General features: G+C 41.0%; 1 protein-coding gene and 1 long non-coding RNA gene across 4 annotated transcripts in view; one reads left to right on the plus strand and one right to left on the minus strand.

The window, feature by feature from the left end:
* The window catches only part of LOC146075261 (uncharacterized), a 136,650-nt gene that overhangs the window by 58,616 nt on the left and 58,888 nt on the right, over positions 1–19,146 (plus strand). The gene's annotated exons all lie outside the window — the stretch shown is intronic.
* Positions 1–19,146, minus strand: part of PCSK6 (proprotein convertase subtilisin/kexin type 6) — a 124,965-nt gene that overhangs the window by 43,779 nt on the left and 62,040 nt on the right. For 2 of the 3 annotated variants that reach the window (XR_014473543.1, XM_083184288.1), the window contains exons 7-11: positions 17,982–18,154; positions 15,423–15,635; positions 9,143–9,243; positions 8,081–8,184; positions 7,406–7,523 (exon numbers count right to left, since the gene is read on the minus strand). Coding sequence is in view for 2 of the 3 variants with exons in the window: in XM_083184288.1 (XP_083040414.1) it covers positions 7,406–7,523; positions 8,081–8,184; positions 9,143–9,243; positions 15,423–15,635; positions 17,982–18,154 (709 nt within the window). In the remaining variant the exon portion in view is untranslated. The remainder of the gene's footprint in view (positions 1–7,405; positions 7,524–8,080; positions 8,185–9,142; positions 9,244–15,422; positions 15,636–17,981; positions 18,155–19,146) is intronic. The other variant, XM_083184289.1, reaches the window with a different exon arrangement.

Here is a 19,146-nt window from a genome sequence, read left to right on the forward strand (position 1 = left end):
CACAAAATTCACTTTCTAGTGTCACGTTGACATTATAAGACCGCTCTGTTAAATTAAGGTATCACACCCCCAATTTATTATAGAGCATCTGAGAAGGCTCCTTAGACATCTTCAGGGCAGTCCTGATATGAAATAAGTTAGCTCAAGAAACAGAACGCAGTCATTTGAGAACCTGTGACATCACTGGCCTTTCCCACTGCCATCTTGATTAGTTAGGAAGGAGTATCCATCCAAACATTGTAACCAGCTGCAGAGACACAGCCTGCGGCACAGATATAGAAGTTATCTCCTATACAGGGCCATCTCTAATTCCATTGCTCCATATATCTCTAACCTCATCACCATTCATACACCCTCCCGCCCTCTACGGTCGGCTGACGACTGTCGTCTCTCCTCCACCCTGATCACTGCTTCCCATGCTAGAGTACAGGACTTTGCCCGTACTGCACCCCTTCAGTGGAAGGCACTCCCTTGCTCCATTAGACTCTCCCCGACCTTCCAAAGCTTCAAACGGGCACTGAAAACTCACCTATTCATCAAAGCACACCCTTCCACTGCATAAACCAGCTGGTTCTCCGACCCCTTGCCTTTTTACATCCTGCTATCTAACCAACACCCACTTGCTTGCACCTCTTGTAATCTGTCTGTCTCCCCTTCCTACTAGATTGTAAGCTCCTCTGAGCAGGGCCCTCTTCCCTCCTGTTGTCAAAGCCCACTTCTCTTCACATTTCACTCACAGCTCTCCTATACTCCAACACTCAGTGACCATCTTTGTCCGCATACTCATCTCCATCATTGGCATCTAGCCTCTCGTATGTTGATTGAGTCCTCACTACTTACATTTAAGCTGTTATGTGTATTGATCTGTGGCGCTCTTTATTTGTACTGTATTTTTGTCATTTATTCAATGTTATGCCAAGTTTAGTCTCCCTGTATTGTTCCTTTGTACGGCGCTGCGAAACACTTGTGGCGCCTTATAAATAAAATAATAATAATAATAATGTATATTATTTAGCTCAGTAATACAGCCTTTTCTTCTAGGTTTTGGTTTACTTTTTAGAGTCAACTTTGAAAAAAAGCAGTATAACACACAGGGACAAGGCTTATTCAGTCCTCATCAGAAGCCAAGTGGCAGTTCAGGGAACAGGGAATTTTAGTGATTGATTTCTCAAGCTGGGCTTCTGCAGGAATATAATTTCAGCTGTTGTGGAAAGTGTCCTTCACTTTGAGATCATTTGTAAGAGCCCACGGTTAGAAGAGAAATTGCTGAGGGAATGACCAAACTGAAAGGAAATCAGATCAGTCATCCAAAATGCCCTATCTAGTCTTGTAAGAGTGTCTTGTCACATTTATTGTATCGCCGGTACATAAGCCTATTACAGTATAAAGAGATAAGTCACTCCAGTCTGTTTCCTTAATCTTATGAGCTGGCTATTGAAACACTTCTATCAACATCAGAATTTTAGAACACCATTCTGTGTCGGATGCTCAGAGCTGTAGTATGCAATGCATTTTATACTGCTCCTCTCCGACAGCTGTAATTCAGAAGTGACCGGTAACAATCAAGTTTAAGTTTGTCTAATTTTTATTTAAAGCACAAACAATACGTAGTACTGAACATTGAAGATCATCATTATCCAAACATACAATAACACGAAATAGAACGAGAAGAGTCCTAACTCCATGATCTTCCAATTAAAAAGGACAGTGATTAAATGGCACATAAGGACGCAGAATAAATGCAGCAGATGACAGAACAAATAGATTTTCGTAACGCAAGGTAGAAACATTCTCATGACGCAACATTTAAGCAGCCATTGGCCGTGCAGATAGCAGCAAGATGTTTTAATAGGTCAGTGGCTGACTTATTAAAAACGAAAGACTGAGATTGCCAGAAGGGGGTCGTTTTCGCTCTAAGGGAGTTATTCTGATTCACTCGGAAAGGCACAATCACTCTCTAATGGACAAAACCATGTGCACTGCAGGTGGGGCAGATGTAATTTGTGCAGAGCGTCACATTTGGGTGTTTTATTGTTTCTGTGCAGGGTAAATACTGGCTGCTTTATTTTTACACTGAAATATAGATATCAGTTTGAAGTACACCCCCCCACCCAAATGTAACTCTCTGCACGTTACATCAGCCCCATCTGCAGTGCATATGGTTTTGTCTATTAGAGATTGTGCTTTTCCGAGTGAATCAGAATAACCCCTTAAGTCTAGTAGCACTTCAGCCTAGTGTTGATGCGCCACGTTATAGCAAGAAAACACTGTTCTAGAACTAAACACAGAAGTCAAGAATCTTCTGATACTTTTAAGTAAAACAGAACCATCCTAAGATGGCGATGTTAGAGGATAAGCGGCGAAATACTTTGTTGCACAAGCAGAAGGAGCCACTGAATAAATGGTGTTGTAAACTTTAATACATTTTAGAGAAGCAGTAATAACCCATTTGTTGGTGAATAATAATAATTATTATTATTATTTTATTTATAAGGCGCCACATGTGTTTCGCAGCGCTGTACAAAGGAACAATACAGGGAGACAAAACTTGGCATAATATTGAAAAAATAACAAAAATAGGAGTACAAATAAAGAGCGCCACAGTTCTATACACATTACAGCTTAAATATAAGTAGTGAGGACTCAATTAAAATACTATAAGAGGCTTGAGGCCAATGATGAAGAGGAGTATGCGGAGGAAGATGGTCACTGAGTGTTTCAGTATAGGAGAGCTGTGAATGAAATGTGAAGAGAAGAGGGCTTTGACAACAGGAGGGAAGAGGGCCCTGCTCGGAGGAGCTTACAATCTAGTAGGAAGGGGAGACAGAATAATGGGAGTTATGGTAAAACTACCTTCGGTTAACCCCCTTTCATCAAGGCTTCTGGGCCCACAGGGTTAACATCCAGGTTGTAGGTGGATTCAGAGGACCGAGCACCAATTCTCTAAAGCTTTAAGGCTTCCCATCATTCCTCAGAAAAGAAATACTCACACAAGGTGGGTGAAGCAGCGCTTAAATCAATGAAGGATACCAGTAAATGAAAAGGTATAACAATTTTACTGATTCTGTTAAAATCACAATAATAAAAATACAGTAATAAAACAATGACAATAAATAAATTACAATAATGGTATAAGATGGTGGGGGGGAATAAACGTAAATTGGAACGAATATCAAAAATGGTAAATAATAAGAATAGGCCCCGCCTCAGAGGACAGTCAGAGTAAGCTGCGTCCTGCAGCTTTATCACACCTTTGATAAAGCTGCAGGACGCAGTGAAACGCGTTAGGTGACTGCCCCCCACCTCTGGACACAGCTGTGACACCTTGGTTTCATTTGGACATCATCTCCTTTCATTATTTTCACTTGGAAAATTTGTTTCTATTGGCGGACACCGTGCAAACTACCACTGGTCATCACCATCTACACCAGTGTGGGCTGCTACTAAGCACGGAAGCCACATCTGTCTTCTATCGCTGGGATTATTAATCTGGGATCGCTGCAGACAGGTTCTGGTATACTGAGTCAACATTTACCAGTCTTGCACCAACATATGGTCTGTTTACATCAAGCGATATTTACCACCTCCAGCGGCAACCATTCCAGCCGCATACATCGTGAGGACTCCCAGCATACTTCATATTCAAAGGATCCACCGTTTAATATTGGTAAAGTGCACTTACCTGTTTCCTCCATATTAGTGTCAACACAGCTTACTCTGACTGTCCTCTGAGGCGGGGCCTATTCTTATTATTTACCATTTTTGATATTCATTCCAATTTACGTTTATTCCCCCCCACCATCTTATACCATTATTGTAATTTATTTATTGTCATTGTTTTATTACTGTATTTTTATTATTGTGATTTTAACAGAATCAGTAAAATTGTTATACCTTTTCATTTACTGGTATCCTTCATTGATTTAAGCGCTGCTTCACCCACCTTGTGTGAGTATTTCTTTTCTGTGGTTTTCTTCCAGTGGGGAGTGACTACCCCCACAGTCAAGCAGCTGCTTTCACTGGAGATCCAGCTCATTGCAAGGCGCCTGATTATTCCTAGTGAATACCTTTTTTTTCCCATCATTCCTGGCTACTCTCTCCTATAAGCCCACCTCCATGCTAGGTCACTCAGTTTAGTTAACAAGTCCCAGCAGGAAGCACAAAAGAACAGATGACATTATAGGCATGGTATACAAATCACTCAATACGAGGAAAAGGGCCGATGATCAAGGTTGCATATGCCCCATTTACATCAGACGTATCAGGGTCGGCACCCTGTGGGCCCAGGAACCTCAAAGAACTGTATCCACTGTATGGATAGAGCATCCATGAACACTGCTTGCGGGGTCCCTGGCTCTAGACCCGAACAGCGGCATCTTGTGGTTGTAGCAAAACACCATTAGGTCCACATCTGGCATGACCCATCTCTCCGGTATTAGTAGAAACACCATTCTCCCGAGTGTAAGTCCGGTCCTCTCTTAAGAAGTCGGCCTCCCAATTTAGTTTTCCCAGGAGGAGCACAGCTGAGATGGCTGGTACATAATGCTCAGCCCAATGGCGTTTCTTGGATACTTCCCTCATGGCCTTTATGCTCTTTGTACCTCCCTGGTGGTGTATATATGCCACTGTGGTGGGGTTGTCTGATGATCTGAACCAGTCTGCCCTGAAGAAGATCCCGTGCCAACTGAAGTGTGTTAAAAACAGCCATCAGTTCTAGTTTGTTTATTGACAATTTGGATTCTTCGAGAGACCACTTGCCTTGCAAGGACCGTGATTCTACTACGGCTCCCCAACCCCACAGACTTGCATCTGGTGAGGAGAACCTGTGGAATCCGAAAAGGATTCCAGAGTCAATGATTGCATTGTATTAGACAATAAATCCACCCACGGTGGGGCAATTTGTGCAGCTGATGTGGGTGCAGAGGGTGCTGGACCCGTGACAGGTGTCAGACAGTCCACCAATGCACCCAATAACTGAGTAAAGGCCGTCAATGGAGGCTCCTGCTGGGCCAGAGGGGCCTGTAGGAATATGAAAATTAGCACAGAGGTCATCATGCACAATGTCCTGATTGGATAGTCCTTCTGTGCATGAACGTAGTAGTGGCTAATCTGCTTGTTGGCATTCCCAATCACTAGACATGCCAATAACAATATAGGAAACGCCACACATGAGGCTCTATGCCCTGACAGTGACCATTGTTGTGTAACTAAATATTACCGCTCCCCCAGTACACCTGGTCCCAGGTGAATACAGTGATAGGAATATACACAGGAGAAATGCAGTAAAGTAATTCAGAACAAACAGTCACATACACAAAGTAGATATCACAGTACAATGTAAAGTACAAACTACTGTAAATGGTGCCGTCAACTACACCACGAGCCAGAGGTAGGGTAGGACAGTGAGTGTTGTAAAAACCTGTAAGCAGGTGATGTTTTTACAGGGGAGACAGTGCCCAGCATTCCAGGAGCCTGCACAGCGATGTGAGGATGGTTGTCAGTGCCTGTGAGGGTGCTGGAGGCGCGAAACTGCAGCTAATAGGCGGGCAGCACTGTCATGAACTTGCACCTAAAGCTGTGGGGAGGATCTGCAAGCCAGCGGCGCCTCCCCATTAGCTGGTCTTCCCCACCGGTATAATGGAGCCTGTGTTAAAATGGAGATCAGTTTCCCTGCAATCCCTGGTGGGCTAGTAGAGTCTACGCCAGTGCTGTGATCTGCTCCCAAAGTTTTCACAGCATGGAAAACTCTCCTGGCCACTCTGCCTGCGTGCGCCCGTGGGGGTGACAGGAGGTGATGAACACCGGTGGGGGTGACAGAGCGGTAGCGTTGGAGTCTCTATGACTACCAGCGCTACCTGCTCAGTGTAAAAAAATTAAAATCTTTAAGTAAAAATGTTCTAGGCAATCTCAGGAGAAAAACAGTGGTGCACATGCTTCCTGCAGGCACCAACAAAAAACTGATTGACCTAGCATGGAGGCGTGGTTATAGGGGAGAGGAGCCAGGCATGATGGGGAGCATTAAAGCTTTGGAGAATTGGTGCCCGGTCCTCTGGATCCACCTACAACCCTGATGTTAACCCTGTGGCACCCAGGAACCCTGAAGAAGAAACACTGATATCTCTGTGGCTGAAGCAACAGACTGGCACAGTGACATCACAGAGTCCGGAATGGAGGCTTGGAACAGTATGGATACCAGCGGTGCCGTTTTGCCTGTGTATGTACTGATGTGTTCGGAACTATGCACGGTTTGTGATATTTCTGACATTATCACATTCAAGTGAGTTTTTAATGGTTATAAGCAAAAGCCAATTGATTTTAACATACTTCACTATTATTCACATCTCTCCTACCTGATTTAGATCTGTCTTGTCCGGAATATAGCCTGGGACTGTATAAAATGATTCAAACCAATATCTAAGCAAGCTAGGATCTCCAGGCTCATGCACACTGAATGGAGCTCAGTTTAGCCATTTGAGCTGCTTTCAGCTCAAAAGCCGCCCAACGGTAATGAGTGATGAACGCTGATGCGTTTTCCTGCACTGCTGCCAGCCACCGACACTCATCTGCTGCTATAACCAGCAGATGAGCAACAGGGTGGTTGGCTTTCCATAGCGTTCTGCTATAGAAAGTTGTCCACCCCCGGGAAAAATATATGGGCGAAAATCACTCAGAGTGTACGCACCTTTATCCTTTTAACTATTGTACAAAATAACCTCAGGCTGTGTATAAGGTGTATATGAAACAAAGGCATTTAGTATTCAGACTTGTGCGTCATCCCCAAAATATTTAATTCCCAAGCTATGTAAATATTCAAAAATATTCCAAAATCCAGAGATGAACGATTTTCAGACCTAGATTTAGTTGAACAGCTCATTAAGTTCTAGGGCCGGATGCACTAAGCTTCAAAAGTGATAAAACAGAGTGATAAACAACCGACCAATCAACACCTGCGTGACCTTTTTCAAACACAGTCTGTGACCTAGAAGTTAGGTGCTGATTGGCTGGCTGTTTATCACTCTCCATTTTATCACTTTTGAAGCTTAGTGCATCTGGCCCCTAGTCCTTAATTAAAACCCATCAGGCTCAGTGCTAATTATACAAAAACTTAATCACACAAGTAGTCAATTGGATCCACAGATTAAATGTATTAAGTCCCATGGTTCTTAATGAAGAACTAGAACTCTATTTACCTAAATCTTTACTCTGATATATATCTTAAACTTTAGTGCAAGCAGGCATTGATGAATAGTTGCAGAGTTCCATCATAAAAACGTTCTGCTGTCACTTTACTTTTTTTAGTAAAGTTTATTTTACTTTTAAAAACACACACACACCACATTAAATACTCACACAAAAAAAACCAGTATGCTTGGTACACAATATCAACCAATATCAACGCACTCACCTAGGCCGTCTGTCTGCCGCTCCGACACACATGTGTTGAGCCGGGACACTTCTCCACTTCTTGGCGGAAACCACCATAGCATCGGCATCCACCAAGCCAAAGCCGTAAAGATGGCTGACTAAAAAGAATAAAAGTCTGACAAGTTCTGGTTTGTGGTTCTGTAAGTCACAGCCCTGGTGCTTTCAAATGTTAAAGTTAAATAAGGATAGCATTTCACAGGCATTTGCATGCACTTTCATTAAATAAATTTAGAGTCACATGAGTACAATGGTTCCATTACAGATTGCTTCCTGAAAACAATCGGCAGTATCCTGTATCGGGCACCTGTAGCAGCCTGAGGAATGTGCAGAGTTCTATGTTTTTAGTAACTGAAGCTGAATGAGCTCCATCTGACCTGTTACGCGGCCACACATTGCGCTCGTTGGACGCACTCATGTTTTATCAGCTGAAACTTGTGTAATATGAACACAGGTTCACAGCTGAGATTTATGCTAAATATCCTCTTTTAAAGAGAACTCTGGATCAAGTTTCAGCCAACTGGGTCATACAAAGGATCGCAATGAAAATAATGCTTAAATTATAAGACCAGGAGCCAAGCTATCCATGGGCCGAGCACAGAATGGAATTATGAAGAATGCACGTTACGATCGCTATGCTTTTTTTTGTTCCTCTGACCTTTGCGTCCCGCTCCATTTATCCTCCAGTCGGGGGCCCGGAGATGCACAGAACGGGAAGTCTTCACCAGCAGATGCTGTACATCTCTCCAATTAAGCAATGGACTGCACCAGAAATAAACAAAAATAAGTTCCAAACTAAGGTAGGATTTGGGTTTACTGCCGCTAACCAACTCAGAAAAGTTATAAAACAAAGGTTTGGAAAAGAAAAGCTTCTAGTCAAAGCCAGACTTGCCATTCTTCATAATGTCTGAGCATAATAATATAAGGACTTCTGACTTCTTACCTAGACATATAGAATTTGGCGGCAAAAAAAGTTGGCCCATTTAGTCTGCCCATGTACATGCACACAAATATACACCAAGGTTCATTTTGATTGGGAGCAAATTAACCTACAGATATATTTTTGGAGAGAGGGAGGGTTACACCATCCGTACTGCCATAGAGAGACAAAAATTTATTTTCTAACGTTATCCGGTGGTATAGTCCTCCTTTGCTGCAGCTTCAACAATTGTGAAAAATTCATATCTGATCCCTAAGTCTATTTCATGTCAAGTGTCAAACAGACCTAATGATCCCAATCTTTGTCCAAAAAAGAAAATCTGTGCGCTTAAACCACTTTAATGGAAATTAGGCACAATACGCATACATATATAAATTAGAAATAAATTGATAAAACATTTTTTAATTCCTTTAACAGTTAACCAACATTTGTACAAGAAAACCGATGCAAAAAAATGTCAGGCAATAGTCTCACGACATAAAGACTCATATGTCCTCAAATGCGGTACTCAAGGCACCCTAATTGTCCAAGTTTTAAGTAGAACCCATGCTTGGCTATAGGTGACTATCAGTACCTCAGGGATTTTCATTTAACCATCTGTGGTGGGCAATGGATATACTTAAAACCTGGACTGTCAGGGTGCCTTGAGGACAGAGTCCGGGAACCGTTGCATTAACTGCAACCACTGAGTACAGTTTAATTAACAACCAGAATACTCCTGAATCAGGCCTATGTGTTGCAAAATGTTTACTCAAAACAGCCCATAAGCAGACAACTTACTTTGCCTCCAGTGCCAAAGCGATAACACCAGCCACCATAGGAGCGGAGACCGAAGTCCCGGTGTGGTCTTCTGTACACTTCTGTCTAAGATCTGTGGTGACCTGATAAATTGGAACAATTTGTAATTTACACAGTTAAAAAAGATGCATATTACATGCCAACATTTATTTGAGCCGGCTTTAAATAGAATACAGTAGGTGAAACTGAACAGAACTTAATGAAGTTGCAAAACTTTAACCTTTATGGAAGATATAGATCAGATCTTCTAAAGAGGGCAAGTGGAGAAATTGTCCATAGCAACCAGCTTATACAGTACCTAACATTTCTCAAGTACATTTTGTAAAATTATATCTAGAAGCTGTTAAGTTCGTCCTTTTTCTCCTATTTTCTTGCAATGGATATATATCCCCCTATTATCTGACAGAACATATTTTGCCTGTTCATTATCTTATGGCTGTTTCTTTTAAACACAACTTATGCACACAGTTCAAGTGTCTTATGCCTAAGTGATGTCACTAGTTTCTGTGTGGCTGCCTATATTGTTTGGAATCGGAGGAGCCATGTTTGCTAGGATTAATGCAATTATTGTTAAATAGACTTTAATTAGCCTTTTTATAGAACAGGCCTCCCTAAAATGGTCTGTAATAATCCCCAGGTTTAATCAGACAAAGCCACATCAATAAACTAGAGAAAGTCAATTAATTTATTTTTTTCTTTTTACGGGGGTTTCAGAATCAAAAATAGGAATTCCTTCTGGACAAAAACAGAAGTGTCAGGATTGCATAGGAAGTAGACCTGGGTTCAGGAAATATGTCGGGTGAAATGGGATAATTTTCAGACAAAATTTAGCTGTAACCGCTCTGTTATGATATTTTAAAAATTTTGTATCAAATAATCACATGCCCAGTCATTCTGAGACTTACAGATAATGACATCACAGAAGATACAAGATACAAACTAATATTGGGTCTACAAAATACCCCATTGGGGTGGGGTTAATTGTAGATATTCATGGGGTAATTTTCAGTCTGCTGCTTCATGGGTAAATGGTAAATGAAAGGGCTGATATGAGCACCAACTGGGGTAACTGACCATGAAATGAAAAGAAACGGTCTTCTTTATTAGACACAAAATAAAATGGACATATATAAAGAGTGAATCTTGTAATCACTCATTATGAATAATAAATGGTGCTCTAGTCAATCAGTATGACGACTAGGAGTGGTTTATCATTCATACCAATTTATAAGATCGTTCTCTGAATCTGCTCCTAGGCTTGGCATTCATTTTGTTAGCTGTATGTAGGAAACCAATGCTCTAGTGAACAGAATAAGCAGTTATCTTGCAACTTTGCTAACTTCTGGGTTGTTTTTTAACCGCATCACTATGTTTAAAAATTGCCCAAAACAGACAACTGTCATTAATAAACTCCCCAACAACCAGGCACAATGAGCAGGGCTGTTTCGTGTGACTGCAGCAACAAGTCACACATTTTATATGCACATTTTTTAAATAGAAGCATAGAAACAAAACTTATAAGGTTATAGGAAGACTTAATTGTTCAGGTCTGGTGATTATTACGGTGTCAAAAACCTACTCTTCATTGAATTAAAAAATAAAAACCTTCAGGAAAGGAAACACTTTTTTTAAGCACAGATAATTCTCGCTCAAGAACAGGTGCTTTTCTCATATGGGTGTGTAATTTTTGGCATTTATGCAAGATTGTACATGTCCAGCTAAAAATCAGTGGTTGCCAACCATTCATTTCTTGCCTCCACCTCATCACATCCCTCCTCAATCCTACACTGCACAACTGTGCTGCATCTACATGCCAGTCATCAATGGCTGCTACTGTATATCACAGTATTTTATCTGTTGGTAGCCAAAGATTAGCTATTTAAAGTAGATTTATAACTACCACGATCATATTCGCTGGTAGTCTGCAGGCAGAGAACAAATTTCAACAAGTCCAGAATGCCACGCCTCTTCTGCACTGTGTATGTATGTGTGTGTGTGTATATATATGTATATATGTATATATATATATATATATATATATATATATATAGATATAGATATATATATCTATATATATATATATCTATATATATCTATATATATCTATAGATAGATAGATATATATATATATATATATCTATCTATCTATCTGGCAGGATTCTCAATGCACAAAACCTATGACTGTAAATGGAGGGGTATGGGTCATTGGGTTAACCCAATTTAGGTCAACAGGCAATGGGTCGACACCAGAAGTAGGTCAATACTGTATGGCTAAAGGAGATGGGTTGGAAGGTCATCACAAGCATTCAGACGACGATGACAAGGTTGACAGTCAAAAGGTCACAGAAAGGTTGACAAAAAAAATGATTTTCACTTTTTTTTTCCTGAATATCGACAGACAACTGTCTAAGTGTACTACATCCTCTCCAATGGCTGGCTGCACTCACCATGCTTTGGCACATTATTCGATTCACCCTCCACGCCCATCAAGGCTATGTGGAAAACATGCACTGCTAGTATGTCCTGAGGAGTGGATTTCAGGAGCACTGTCATACGACAGAAGCTTTGGTAGGGATGGAGTTATTTTTATGGATCTCACAGACTGTCTTACTGCCTTTTATCAACTTTATTCTGCAGTCTACAATTAGGGTCTTGAAATCAGGGCTTAAAACATACCTCCCAACATAACCCTCTCCAGAGGGGACAATGATCTATTCCTGGACTTCCCTCTTAATTTTTGATTGCCATCACCTGTGTTGAACAGGTTCATTGATAAGAAAAGTGTATCACCACAGGTGATGGTGATCATTCATTAAGAGGGAAGTTCAGACACTGAGCATTGTATCCCTCCTAGAGAGGGTCATATTGGGAGGCATGGCTTAAAGCATACTTGCCTACCTGACCCTCTCCATGAGGGAGAAAATGTTCTGTTCCTAGACTTCCCTGGTAATGCAGGATTGCCATCACCTCAGGTGAGTTAGGTAATTGATAAGAAAGGTGTTTCATCACATGTGAGGGCAATCATACATTACCAGGGAAGTCCAGGAACAGAGCATTTCCTCCCTCACGGAGAGGGTCAGGTAGGTAAGTATGCTTTAAGCCAGGGGTGGGCAAGTATGGCTTAAAGGGGCCCTGTAAAAGTGGTGGAAACCCTTTGCCTGAACACCAAACTGACACACACACACATAAGGCAGAGCCTAGACCAGTGCCAGGGTATTTGTGCCCTACCTCCCATAATGGTGCTTTTCAAATCCAGTACTTAGGGAACCTTTAGTGGTGCCTGTTTTCTAGTCCCCCCTGGAGAGGGTCATGTTGGGAGGTATGCGGTTTTCTAGCTCTCCTTACAATCATGGGGGACAGATTGTTCGCAACTGCGCATGGGTTTTTATGTGCATATACAGCCACAAAAGTCCGGGTGGGGGGCGTAGGGTGGCGGGCCGTCAAATTTGCCTATGGGAACACCCAGTGTTTCACCACGGAAACACAATGACAGAGTTACAGTAAGAGCAGGCAGCTCGGACCAAAAGGCAATTGGTACTACAGAGCCGTCACAGGCATCAGGTGGCCACAGGCCCTTCAAGTTCTGAAATGTCAGTGCCTGGTCCAGGCGGCATCACAATCCCCTCAACCGGAACCCCTGTTGAGTTCCACCCTGGTCATAGAGTAGTTGCAGCCCTGCTACCAACCATTGCATTTATGCAGGACTGGTGTATTATAAATACATATTACATACATTTTGTTAATTACAAACTTTTGCTAAACCACAGTCTCCCTTATTCTCTATCCATTACCTATAAACCATGCTACAAGCCTATTTGTAGGCTTAACCAATATTAAACCTTCCAATTCAATACAATACAGATAAATCACAGTGCCTTAGGCCTCAGCGACATCACTAATTACCAGTGAATTTGTATAAGATCTGCTCATTACACAAAACAGCTGCCTCCGCAGCATGTAGCTTACAGTTACACTACACTATAGGCAAGCTCCAGCACTAGAGAGACAGATATGGAATGATGCTGAGCAAGCCTCATGGATAATTTAGTTAGCAACAGCCATTACCCATCTGTGGTTAATACGAATACCAACAGCTGCACCTGTTTATGTGGCAATGCAGACTGGGACCCGCGCAGCTCGACATCTTTCATACATTAAGTGGCAGCCCTAAGTATTTCTCTGAAGTTGAAACCTTGTACTCCATGAAATTTGGACTTCAGAGAGATACATATATATAGCATATTTCAAAGGAGTTTACAAAATACTGTTCTTGTTCCATTAAAGATTTATAAGTCTGTTCAGGTTATTTCGGAACTCATGCTGAGGTTTTCCTCTCAGGGCAAAGTTGTGCCTCCTAATGTATACAGGATCGGGTTGCATATTAAGTACTCAATTACAGCACAAGTTTGATAGCAAAAGCCTTCAACTATTTGCTACTCCGCCTTCCCTCAATAACTATTAAACTCCGCTCGCTTGCAACACGGAGAAAAGAAACATTATACGGCTCAATGCTTTCTAGTCCTTAATGCTTTATATGAATCACATTTAAAAGGGTAGGCATTTCGATAATTTATCCTACGTCATAAATACATTGCCGCACAAAACTAAAGCCTGAACTAGAAATACCAGGTACATTAATTATCACAAGCTTTCCACAATCCTTCCAGCCAATTAGTAAGGCGCAGTGTGGATAAGCTGTCCTTTAATATTTAAATGCAAATATCCAGCACTTGAATTCATACACTACAGAGATCGTGGAATGGTAATTGGATGTAGGTCTGCCTGCGAGCGCATTGGGGAAGGTAGATGGAGAATAATTTCAAGTCATTGAGTGGTAAAAAATTAGAGACAAGAAAATTCTCCACTTGCTTAATGTCACCACCTGTTATCGCTGTGCTGCTAATGCCTCATCACAGCGAGAGCTGTGCAAACGTACCTCTGAGAGCTCCTCATTAAATGGTAACTGTAAGTGCTTTATCAATGATCTGGCACCGGTAGAAGCTCTGTAACCCCATATGTACGTTTTGTTTCATGACAATATACTTGTAACGGATCCATAAAAGTTGGCACTGAACAGGGAATGAGCAGAGGGCAGAAATATGGGTGGAATACTCGTTCCACTAACTTTTTTTAAATTCAAAACTAGTCTTTGGCCCATGAGATGCAATCACTGCCATGTCATGTGATTTAACCGGTAGATATAAAGCAGCAATCATTTAAACAGCTATAGCAACCTGGTTTTGACTTTAAAATTATTGCAGCTTAAAATCTAGAAAAAAATCTAGAAAAAAACAGAAATGCAGCAGCACTAGTCATATCCATTCATAATGCAATTATTAGTGATTGATTTAACAGTTGTAAATGTAAAAAAAATAATGAAAAAAGTGGGATTGTCTTTACAAACATTAATAACTTAATATAAAAATGAGCACTTGCTAAGTATAAATATATAAAATAATTCAACATAGCGGTATGGAATTAAAAAGCTTGTTCCTATAGTCCCTGGTAGGACCAAGGTTCACAATAGTAAAGTTCCTTAATGGCAGTCAACTAGCTTGTAACAACTAAGGCTGATGAAGGAGGTCCTTGGTCGTTGCTAAATATACCGTGAAATACTTGACTGCTATTAAGGAACTTTACTTATGTGAACCTTGTATTTCAGTCTCTTGGTGAAGGGGGGGGGGGGGGGGGGGGGTTTGCAATGCACAGTGTGCCAGTGTCCAGGCAAAGGGGATTAGCGGAGGGGGCAGATCTGTGCAGTGAGTATTGTAGTTGCTCTGCTAGCCAGTGTACTCATCTGCATCAGTCAGCCCTGGGTGTCTGATGCGGCAACTACCCAACAGGGCAGTGTAAAAATGCTATGTGATAGGCATATGTAAAATACCTTGGGAAGACACTTTAATAGTGTCATTAGCAAGTAGATTTATCTCATACGTTGACCCCGTGCATACAAATTTACCATACGTTGAGGGTATATGTAGTCTCAAATACTACTACAAAAAAAGAAATGGTCACTTAGAGCCACCCAATAGGCTGGCAGCAGAGTGTTCAATCCTAATTTTGCATAGGAACACATTAGCTGAAGAAAAGCTCTCTAGTGGAAAAGCAACAAGTTCTTCAATACAAACTAGAAAATAAAGAACTAGCTTTAGAAATAAAAGCCTTTCCTTGAAATACACCACAGCAGCAATCATATTATACCTGAATTGCATTATTACAATTGAAGCTCACGTCAAGTAAAAAGATTAACCACATAACTTACTATCTTCCTCTCGTAGAAGGCCCCACTGCTGTAGGTTGTAGCAAGCGTAGACGCACACTCTTCCAAATACCACGGTTTATACCCATTTTCTGTTGTGCTACTGATGGAGATGGTATAGATGCTGTTGGTATACCCATCACAGGAACAGTAGTCAGCCTCTCTTCCACCATTCCCTGATGCCCAGACAAAGATGGAACCCAGTCCTTTACGACCCTGGAAGCCATTACAGAAAAGAAAAAGTTGAACTTCACACCACTAAAGTGCACTAATAGCCAACTTCCAGTTAGGTTGCAGACCATGAATTCAGTAAGAACCTTCTTGTAACAGTGACGGCAAAGGTTCTAGTGACCAATGAGAAATGTGCCAGCGCTGTATGTGCCAATATATAGACAAGATGGTTCTCAGTAAAAAAAAAAAAAATTTATGTTAACACATACAAGTATAAAATATAGAAATGGCTGATTTTTAGATGATTATTGATATGTGATGTATATTAGCATTCGATGCTTTCTGGCGAGGTTTATAGGCCAGTACGGAGTGATGAAGAGTCCTAAAGTTCCCTTGGTCAGGGCTCAAACCTCCCTATTAGGCGTCTTCTCCTTATATGCTGGAACGATTAGGAACAATGCAGATATCCCAGATAATTGTAAGGTCCAGGTAAGACAGGAGAATTGTGGACATCAGTGGGAGGGTGGACAATCACTTGATGAATAGGATGGATGGATCAGCAATCATTCAATAATTTCAACGCGTTTCCCCGGATGTTCTCTGTCCGGCTTCCTCAGGAGCAAGTGTCACTCTGTACTGGCCTATAAACCTCGCCAGAAAGCATCGGATGGTAATATACATCACCATACCAATAATCATCTAAAAACCAGCCATTTTATATGGAGCTCCCCAATACATATTCAATATACCTGTGATATATCTTTTTATGCTCATCACCTATATATGTCATTAAGACATATATTTTTATATTTATTCACCTCTTTTATACTTGTATGTGTTAACATTAAATAGTTTTTTTTAAACTGAGAACCGTCTTGTCTATATATTGGTACAGCCAGCGCTGGCACATTTCTCATTTATATTCCACTATTTTGTTTGGGTTTGACAACCCAGTGCCAGCAGCTGTTGATAGCGCACCACTCCATCTTTCTAGTGACCAATGAACCTAAGAAACTCTTAGGTCTGTTTACAGACTGTGCCAATTTGATATGCAGCGTACTCCCAAAATGCCAATTAGGACTTTCTGCTTTACAATGTTTACCATATCCTTGTTTAAATTGAAGGACTGCCTTACACCAAACTAAATAAACCAATTACACCACAGATTTTCCTATGGATATATCACACAAAATAAAATAAAAAAAAATGAGTATTGCCCATTTGGTTGCAAATTTGAGGACACTCTTTGTAGTTGACTGACTGGTGCCCATTACTGTCAAGAAGTGTATACACACTTACATGATTACATTTGTGTCTTCAGGTTTACCAACCTACTAGGCCTGCTTGTACAGGGGCATGTAATTACCTTATATTTACACCCTGCAGACCTTGCAAAAAAAAAAAATAAGTTACCAGGTATGTTCAATATTTCCTAGTGCCGGATAAGTTAGTAGATTTAAATATGAAACTGATCACTCAGTTAAGCTCTGCAAGCACTCACTACACCGCCCAATACAAAGAATAAGGTGGAGTGAAGCTGGAATGCTTGGTGGCTTAAAGCCAACACTGTCTTGATGGAGCTGGACAAACACCAGCGTCCCACAGCTGCAACTTTAGACTTCACAGACCGCAAAAAGTCTAGGGAAAATTCTGATGGCTTCTACAGAAAGCACGCCAATAACCAGCCAGGGCACCTCCCCTTTGTGTCTTGTCAAAACACTGCAACATGTGGCACACGTCAGCTGCTCCCACGCCCTTACCATATGGACCCATGTAACGGAAAATAAATCTGATTTCATAGAAAACATTGCAGCAATACAGCCAATTCACAAAACATTTCCACGCATCAATAGCACATCTGAATCCCTAAAGTATACACAAGCTTAACCTTGGAGCTCTTTAAATGCAGATTTTAATTTTAGCTTTGCAATGTAGTAAAGAATAGGAGATTCCGGTCCTGATAGACCGCCCTTGTCCTGGTGGGGGTTGAGCATTACATTTTTTCTTAATTTGTATTATTCAAAGAGAAAACCAGAAAATGCTCAACCGTAACAAAAAATAATAATTTAGTGCAAGCTATAAATAGGCCGAACAAATACTGTATTTTATGGAAATCACCAGAAGCCTCCCGGCTGTACACAGGCTTCAGGTGTACAATCTGGCCACAGGATTCAGCACTAATCTGGTGTTTTGGCATCACATCACTGTGTCCGTTCCTTTGATCTGCGTCAGCTGTTACAGCCAGCATGGCCTGTTAAATTAAATACGTTTTTTTCTAACAAATACCTAGCTAACGCCAACATTTCCCGAAACACTTCTAAGCCAAGGTCTGAAGGTGAATTCCTACCCCCCGTTAAACCCTTGTTATGACCACTTGGATCTCAAGATCACCTTCTTAATGCCATCTTCAAATGCTTTTTTGGCCAGTGGTCCAGGCCCATCGACAGTCTTCCCATCATCATCAGGGCCCCAGCTTGCACTGTAAATATCAATGTAGTCAGGTCGGATACCCAGAGACTTTGCTTCAACCACATCGGTTACATCCCCATCTAGCATACGGATGCCTGAAAGGGAGGAAACAAAAATCTTATTCCATCTACATTTCTGCTGCTTAAAGGGAAAAATGCTGTTACATATAACGTTAATGTGCTTCATCTTAACACCACGTTGGAATTTACATGGTGTCACTTGAGCCTTGAGCTGTAATTTTTTCTGACCACATACTCCATGTTTTACGGTCAAAGACCAGGACCTCAGTTATATCCATCTATAAACGATCTGAGCAGTTCTGCATCACATAACTGTAACTACCTGCATACAAATTGCAAGAACCAATTTAATTAAGGAGTATATCCAATTAAGCAGTTCTCATTTACGGTTGACTTCTCTCTTCTCTGGGGAAGCCTTCCAAAAATGACTGCAATCAAACAAAACTACTCTGTCTGCTCTTGTACATACAACACTGAACTGCTGCCATACTCCAAGTACACAAATTCTGGTGTCCTTAAAATCTGATCATTCCTTACTTCTGTCATTCTAAAACACTGCAAAAATATACTTTGCAGAAATGTACAATTACAGGAAAAGGTTACTCTAAATTTAAATAAGAGGGCGATCTAGCAAGCCTTAGCTCTAAATAGCTTGAAGGAGTTTCTCATAGCAAAAGGTTTCAAAAATTTGCTGAACACAACTGTAAAATGACTCTTTAACTGGACTATATACTTCTTAGCAGTCGCTTCTACTTATTGCAAGGCAGCAACAGTTCAAGTAGTACAACTGTGATTGTTGTCCGTGCTGTAAAGTTATGTAGGGATGGAGATCTAGACTGTTTGGAATTTCAGACAATTGAGAGGAAAAACCAGTAACATTACCAGTGCCTGCATAGGATGAATAGAGCGCTGTTCTAAAGGACAATTCACTTTTAAAGTCACAACACCCTTTAAAATGTCCGACATATCTTCCACTTTGTTTTACTTCAAAACATCATAGAAGTAAATGAAGACTACTGTAGGTTTAAACAGGATCCAAGCAGAACTCTTCCAAAATCTATGAAAAA

Source organism: Crinia signifera, chromosome 4 (genome assembly GCF_055691185.1).
Source record: "Crinia signifera chromosome 4, ASM5569118v1, whole genome shotgun sequence".
Taxonomy (NCBI): Eukaryota; Metazoa; Chordata; class Amphibia; order Anura; family Myobatrachidae; genus Crinia; species Crinia signifera.